This window comes from Zea mays, chromosome 7, assembly GCF_902167145.1.
Source record: "Zea mays cultivar B73 chromosome 7, Zm-B73-REFERENCE-NAM-5.0, whole genome shotgun sequence".
Classification (NCBI taxonomy): Eukaryota; Viridiplantae; Streptophyta; class Magnoliopsida; order Poales; family Poaceae; genus Zea; species Zea mays.
In genome coordinates this window covers 127,039,387-127,047,906 of record NC_050102.1, presented here as the reverse complement: position 1 = coordinate 127,047,906, position 8,520 = coordinate 127,039,387, and the positions used below count along the sequence as shown (strand labels likewise).

Here is an 8,520-nt window from a genome sequence, read left to right as displayed (position 1 = left end):
AGGTTAAACATGGAGAACCTGCAGAATTATTATGGCCGAATGATCTCTGTTCCAGACGAATAATTCAGTAAAGATCCATCGATGTAAAGCCGTAAAGGTCAAAAGCAATTTAAAAGTAGTACTACAATATTATAAGGTTGCAGCAAAAACATAGTGATCTCAACCGTCACGAGAATTTGTTCAGAAAATGCAAATTAAACAAGTACTCGAGGCTAAACGAAGGTGGGGACACATTCCCAGTCTAAGGCTCTTTTAGGATTCCGATTATATAAGTGCAGGTGCGCCGAACTATTTTAATGGCTGTTTGGATCTTTTTATTTTGGAGGTATTAGAATACGAACTATTTTATTAGGTTTGAAATTTAACATTTCGTAGCTTTCGAAATGTTAAATGTTCGTATCCCCTGGTATGACCAACTGTACGTAGATATCACTAGTACAAACAAACTTTATAATGACGATTGTGAACCTATTTTTACTTGTGTTTTTTAGAACCATCGATGCTATGTGCCAGTAGAAATCATCATTTTTACAAGCGGGTAAATGAGGACTGCCAGTTGAAATCGATCTCCACTGACGGTTGAATTAATAAAACCATTAGTGAAAATCGATTTTTATTGGCGGTCGACGTAATCAAACCGCTTGTAAAAATTATTTTCAGAAACATTAAACGGGTTTTTAAAACAGCAAAAAAATTATTTAAAGTCTCGATATTTTTCGTGCAAAATTCGCGTGCTACACGGTTGTTAGGAATCGAACCGCTGACTTCACCCTCGCGCATACTCTCCACGAACACTCTGCATATGGCGTGTTATATGTCTAGTTTGTAGTTTTTTTATCCACATAATACAACTAACTGAGTGTAAATTGCTTGTTTGAAACCGTAAACAAATTTAAATAAAAAAATATCAACTACAAAGTTAAATAACTTTTGAAGTTCTACAACTTTAATTTTGCATTTTTTCATCCGAGATAGTTTGTAAATTTTGAATTTTAAATTTGACATACTTAGATTCAATTTTTGATAACCAAAATGAGTTCAAATAAAAAAGTTGTCAACTATAAAGTTTCATAACTCTTAGAGATCTACAACTTTTATTTTGGTTGTTTCATCATACGAGGTCGTTTGAAAAACTCGAAAAGTTAAGGATAAAAATGATTTATAGTGGTCGCCACTAGAAATCGTATTTGTACAGTCGATTGCTTAAGAAAACCGCCTGTGATGTTTACAGGTGGTTTTCTTAAGCAACCGCATGTAGAAATACGATTTCTAGTTGCGGTTTTCGTAAGGAACCGCCACTAAAATAGTACAGACAGTTGATAATCGAATCCGCCTGTAAAAATATATCGCTTTGAGTCTTTTCTACTGAGTATTCTTCACGGACAACCATATTATCTAAAATATAATTGTTAAATTAATTTTAGTTATAATCCAAATATGGCTCGGAGGGGGAAAATGTGATAAAATATTTATTCAACTAAATTATATAAATCATCGGAACCATATATTTCAATTAGAGAGGTTCAGAGCCTCATCCATCAAAACACCAAACATTCAATATTCATGTCTCTACTGCCAAATCCTTTCTCCTAATCCTGAGAATATCATACAAGTCCTAAGACTAAATAAATTGACGTTTTCACAAAAATATGGTATAAACATCATGATGAGCTAGCTCGTAATTCTCCAATCAACGCTGACACTGTATGCCAATTATTTCCAAGAATGTTGTGCTGGATCAAAGGTTTGGGATAATTTGTACCTCATGTGTGATATCATATGATGATTACCAATGACCAAATGAAATCTTGTTGAGAAGCATTATTCTTACTTTGCTAAACACACTACACAATATGCATTCTCCAGCATCACTAACGGTGTCTGGTTTAAAGAATCAAACTATTCTAAATCTAAATGAATTGAAGCATCATAAGTCAGTTCCTCAAATCAAAACCCTAAATATAAGGAGTGATTTGATTGTTTATGCAGATAAAAGTAACCAAAAAGTCATTCACTAAAGGCCTGTTTGGATTGATACCTAACTTGCCCCACTTTACCTAACTTTTCTGTTTAAGGTTAGTTTTTCAATTCGAACGACTAACCTTAAGCAAAATGTGACACAGTTAGCCACGAACCAAACATGCCCTAAATTCTCCTAGTGGAGACTATATACCACCAGGTCATGAAAGTCAAAACTCAAAAGGCATCTAAATTTTATAGTACTTGATGACTGTTGACGTCTCAAATTCTTCTGGTGATATGGGATTTCTTTACAGGCAAGGACGCTACACCATATAGCAAAAGCACGAACGAAGCCAACAGGCATCTAAATAGCACACGCAAATAAAAAAAAACAAGAAAACGTCTAGTTCAACTTCAGCACAAGCATCCGGTGGCACAGCATGGTTTGCGGCACCCAGAACATCGGCACCCTTCTGTACACTTCCTGCAGGACCAAACGCACCCGCACGAACACCCAGGGCAATCCGGCTTCGGAACGCTGCAGCATGACCTCCAGCAGCTGCTGCTGCCGTCTTCACCCTCACAGCACGACGACTGGCATTTGCAGCAGGACGGCGCCCCCTTGCAGCACGAGGACTGGCACTTGAAGCACTGCTTGCAGGAGCAGCACCCGAACAGGTTGGAGCACTTGAAGTACTTGAAGCAACCGAAGCAGCTTGAGCACCGAGGGCAGGAGCACGAGCAGCATCCCACGCAGCTGCAGCATTGCGCGCCGAAACAGCCGCAGTTTGGCTTGCAATCAAAGCAGTCGCTGGGGCATGAGCAGCATTGCTTGCAACTGCCGCAGGGGTTGCAGCCTGAGCAGCTCGGGAGACTGCAAGTGCAGCAGTTTGGGCTGCACTGTAATTTGCAGCACGAGAGGGCCTTGAAGCAGCTGCATTTGGGTTTACAGCATGAGCTGGAGTTCGCTTTACAGCATGAGAAGCATGAGCTGCAGCTGGGTTTGCAGCATGACAGATTGCAGCACGAGCTACAGTTTGGTCTGCAGCACGAGTTGCAGCTTGGTTTACAGCATGATGGATTGCAGGTGCAGCACGAGCTGCAGTCTGGGTTGCCACATGGCCGATTGCAGCACGAGCTGCAGCTCGAGGTACAGGATGGGCAATCTGGCTTGCGGCATGATATGTCGCAACATGAGCAGCTGTTGGGCCCAAAGCATGGTTTGTTGCATGATTTGCAGCTGGGATAGCAGCATGACAGATCTGGGCATGAGCAGCAGGAGCAATCCAAGAAGCATGGCCTTTTGCAGTTGGGCATGCAATGGCAGGAACAGCAGAACCATGGCACGCATATGCACAGTTTTGATCTGCATGGAGGGGGAAACAGTAAGCTCAGAAATTGCAGAAATTCAATACGAAAAGGAACTGAGTTGCATAGTACCAATGTAAGCAACAGATCAAACTACAATCTGATACGCATAGAAGAAAATATAATGGTATGAGATCATGGTAAAAATGTTCTATAGTCTTGAAAGCACATTAACAATGAATCTTAAGAAAATGATAAGTTATCGGCCAACAAGTACTATGCCACAAATTTCAGCAAGAGAGCACAATGGCTCAGTGTTTGTGTTTTCTAGTCCAAGAGAAGGTTTCTACAAAACCATGCGGACACCACTATTTCTGCAGAAAAAAAGAGAGCCATTTTGCTTCAGTGTGACACCGCAAGTTGGAGAACTTGGTTTGGCCGTTGTTGTGGTTTAACTTATAATAATTTTGGTCCCATTCCTCTCTTTAAAGGATGAAGCTGGATATTTCTTCAATTATCTAAAAAAACTTGCATTCTCCAAGTTTTGCTAATTCATCTTATGTTTAAGTTTTTTAGGTGAAACTATAACGAAATATTACCAAGATTTTGATGCACCCGCCATGCAATCAATGGCAGGAATAAGTAATGGAATGCAAACCTGATCCACCAAAAAAGACGGCATGATCTGTGTGTCTTCTTCGTTCTGAAAAATCAAAGGAGTCAATTCATAATAGCATTTGTAGATGCTTCAGAGTAATTATACTATCAAGTATAGGTCATACATCGGTATTAGTGGGTCTTGTTTAGTACCAACAAAGTCATTTACCCTGGAAGGTTATAAATGAAATAATGTTAGAGAAAATATAAGAAGAATGTGTTTCAAACTGTGAAGAAAAATACGCAACATAGTTGAAGTTTGGCCAAAAAAAACGAAGACTTATCAGAACTGTACACCGTGAAATAATTCAGTAGCCAGTAATTAATAACCTTCCAAATTGCATGTATGTTTTTTTTCTCGAACACGCAGGAGAACTACGCATCATTATATTGAAAGAGAGAAAGGTCCGAAATGGACCAAAGTGGCAAAGTACAATGCCATAACAGGCAAAAAATAAAAAGGAAAAAACAGTACAGCCTCATGCACTAGGAATCAGGGAATAGTCCTGATCCTAGCAAATGCAGCCAGAAGTTCGAGACTCTCGAGCTGCTTCGCACCAGCCATACACCAGCACTCCACCTCATCCAAGAAAAGCCTCTGAATAGTGCTCAATGAAGGGTTGACACCATCAAATATGTTAAGTAAATTTTGACTCAGAGCTTGTTTAGCATGGCTCCAACTCCGGCTCTGGCAGCAACTTATGTGGAGAAGCCATACCAAACGCTTTAGGAGTCATATTCTAGTGAATAGTAGAGGAGCCAGATCTAGATACGTTTTATTTGGTCTGGAAAAGCTGCAATCTGTAGGTCCTCCGCATGTACTCCTCGGCTCTTCCGGAGAACTTGAGAAGTCACGCCAAACGAGCACTAACAATTATCACACAGGTCGAGAAAACCCTCGACGAGGTGATTTTTTTAACCACGGAATGAAAATTTGCTCCCACGAAACTTGGGAACTGAGGAGTGCTACTCAGATCACCTAAGAAGTCAGATAGATGCCCTTTCGCGACCATACTGATATAAAATTGGGCTAAAGTATAATTAACCAATAACGATTTGTTGTGACAGGATATAAGAAACAGAAAGGTGAAAATTTATTGCAAATAAAAAATCAATATTCATTTGACATGAAACCAAGATTTCATCATAAACACAACATTTGCAATAGATGCAAGGGAAGAGTAACATGCAATGCAGGAAAGGCAACGGTGCATACTCTTTACAACTTCTAGAAACTGGTGGAACTCCTTCAAGTAATTGTAGCTCGTCCTGCAAATCAGATTGACGTCAAATAAATGCAGTTCTTACTCTGTAAGCTACTCATGAAAGTGGTACCAAGGAAACATGGTTGCAAACTGTAAGCCTGACTACCAATGAGAAATAATGCGAAAGGAACACTAGCTATTTGGAATTATGCATAGCTATCTGTTATTTGCCCCAGAACAACAATATCTGATGTGTTCATGTGTAGACTTGTTGTGCAGGGAATTTTCAAAAGAGAATGAGGACAGTCCAACGAAAAATGTCCTGTGAGAAAAATAAATTATGTGGTGGCAAACACTGAAACGATCAATCCACTATGAAAACTAAAAGTGAACTCCATACGGATCATACCTTTTCACGGACTGATTCAAAAAAGGACTGTAATCTCAATTATGCAGAGATAACTATTTGACTAAATAGTTATTAATGAGACTCCTGCTTTACCATATATGGGAAGTGAATGATGGATAAAGATGAGAAATAAAGTGAAACTGAAAACAAATGAACTAGACCTTAGGTGGTAGCCACAGGTTGCCATAACTAAAGTTAGACATATGCATCTTGGACTGTACTGTTTATAAAAGATGTTTTCTTTTGTAGAGAGAGAACATAAATCCGTCTCTCAGCCTTCTCCCTTCAACCCCCTCCCGTTCTTTTCTCTAATTCACCATCAGCAAAACACAAACTAGCCAGATCAGCTGCTTTCTCTCATCCTTCTTGCCGCGGCATACAAAGTCTCCACCCCTTTTAAGTATTCATGGCATTCACTGACTGCCACCGGAAACTAGCTCCGGTGTTTGGACATCATATATTTGGAGTGGCCTGGGCATGTTTGGATGCTGTTGCCACAGCTCCTCGCCGAAGCCGGGGACGGACTGACGCGCTGCGGAGGAAAAAAATGAACTAGCTAGTTGTGTCATCTCTGCGAGGTTAGAGATGGCAATGGGTAACCGCGACTCGATACCCGATGGGTATTTACTCCATTAGGGTATGTACGTGGGCTAAATATTCTACCCGTGGGTCTGTTATTGGGCAAAAATCTTCACCCAATGGGTAAACGGGTATTAGAACGTTCCACCTTCACCCATACCCGTTAACCCATGGATATAAAATACCCAATATAAACTTAGCCCAAGCATAAACTTGGAATTTTAGTCATCCATCTTTTTACTATTTAACAACCTTTTAGGCCATAATGTCATAGAAGGCTTAACGACAATTTAATTACCATGTAATGGAACATGTAATGATGCTAGAAATTTTGTAATGGTATTTAGATGGATATACTTAACATTTGTATAATATAATATTTTGATAGATGTTTAATTTTTGTGGGTACGGGTGACCCGATGGGTGACCCATACCCACCAGTTTATATGAGTGACCCAATAGGGTTATTTTTTTGTCGTTGGTATGAGTATAGGGTAGTAATATCCGATGGGTATTTACCCATTGTCATCTCTATGTGAGGTGCTAATCAAACACCAGAGCAGCATGCCGCACTTTGCAGCAACGACGAGATGTTGTTGCATGGTGAGGACACGAGCCAAATAGGGCCTACGTGAACCGGAGACATCGGACAGACCGATATAAAAAAAAAAGTGGATCTGAGTCTCAAATACGGTGAGATAACTAATTGACTAGCAATAAGACTCCTGCTTTGCTGAGCCAGTAAAGCAACTGAAGCTGCAAGAGAGGAGATAAAAAGAAGACCAAAGCACGCCTGACCAGTCAAAAAGACGCTCGTTTCCCTCGATAAAAAAAAGAGGAAATCTAGTCCAGAACATGGAAAGCCCCAAACTGTGGCAGCCCAGCCCATAAGCAGCAGTAGTACATGTACAGTGCGGTACGGTACGGTACGGCGCACCGTGCACCGCACCATGTTTGCCTCTGCACGAACCCTCATGATGATGCCCGACGAGCCATGCCGTGTGCGTGTCCGCGAAGCAAGAACAGCAGGCGGACACGCCCACCCGCTGCTCCACGCGCAGCACTGACAGGGGCAGGCTGCGGCAATGGCACTGCCACTGCCCATGCCATGCCCCCGTCACCTCTATTCTCCCAAGGAACCGAACCGCACGCGCACGGCCCAAGAGCAAGAGGTACAGCCGCGGCACGCCCGAAGAGGGCAACTGGGGCAAAACCTGTCGCTGCGCCCTCGGGTTTAACTGCGCTGCCGCGATCCGCCGCCCTCCCGCTCTCATCCCCATACGAAGACGGAATAGATGGCGTGGTGTGCTCCAACGATCGACCAGATTTCGCACCAACCTGCCATTAAAAACTACTGCATCTCCCCACGCTAGTGCTGGAGCTGGGCCCTTCTACACACTGCACGCGACGAATCGGATCCTACTGGTGCTGGTAGTGGCGAACTTTATGAAGGTTTTATTAAATTGGGGCAAGTCAAAGGGGGAGTCGAACTTTATGAAAGGAACGCTGCTGCCGGCGATGCCTCACCTTGAGGAATTCGATCTCGCGGTTGAGCATCTGCAGCTCCAGCTGCGACCGCCGGCGGCCGCACAGGTCCGGGTACCTCGGCGGCGACTTGGGCCGTGGTGGCTCCAGCACCACCGCCACCTCCTCCCCCATGGACCTCACATGTACTAGCGGAGGCTAGCAGAGTACCTCCCACACCGTACCGGCGCACACCCGGCTAACGAGTCCCGGCCGGTGTTCGGGACTAGAGAAGCGGAATGTCGAGGAGCGAGTGGTGGCTGGCTGATGGTGGTACGGTATAAATCGCGGTGACGAGCAGGGGGCACAGCGGGCTGAGGCGGTGGAGGGTATCGCACGTACGAGGCGGGTGTGGCGGACAAGCTCGCGTTCGCGCGCCCGACGGAAGCAGGGCGAGAGGATGCGGAGGAGGTGGTGGGAGGTCTGGATGAGGAAGCGAGGAGCCGGACGTCCCCATAAATCACACTGTGAGCGGGGGCGACGAGAGGGAGAGAGAGGATGGCTGCGCGGGCAATAATGGCAGAGAGGGGGGGACGGCGTGACGTGGGGTTGAGAGAGAGAGAGAAACGGGAGAGCGGGGGCAGAGAGAGGAGGGGGAGCCGGGGAGGAGGAGGCTGCTGGGGTTTAATTGGTGGGGGCTTGTTTGACTGCGGGGTGGGCTCCACGCCCACAGGGCTGGGGTTTAGCTTGGACGGCGTGGGACGGGTCAGTAGGATCACGGACGGCGTGGGGTTTGCCTCCGTTCATGAGCTCAACAGTGCAAAACCATGATCGGCGTCGGTGAAAATCATGCCGAGCGCCGACCGCGGCGACGATCTGTTTCTGAACTTCAGTTTTTTTTAGGAGTGTTTGGTTGCTTCTGCTAAAGTTTAGCCC

The 8,520-nt window shown here is 44.0% G+C and overlaps 1 protein-coding gene across 1 annotated transcript; it reads right to left on the bottom strand.

The window, feature by feature from the left end:
• Positions 1–2,192: 2,192 nt before the first annotated feature.
• Positions 2,193–8,237, bottom strand: LOC100285835 (uncharacterized). The gene is made up of 5 exons (NM_001158725.2): positions 7,648–8,237; positions 5,144–5,196; positions 4,053–4,097; positions 3,929–3,973; positions 2,193–3,328 (listed from the first exon to the last, which is right to left on the bottom strand). Exons 1-5 carry the CDS (start codon positions 7,777–7,779, stop codon positions 2,377–2,379), a joined length of 1,227 nt encoding a protein of 408 aa, NP_001152197.2. The 5' UTR covers positions 7,780–8,237; the 3' UTR covers positions 2,193–2,376.
• Positions 8,238–8,520: the final 283 nt, after the last annotated feature.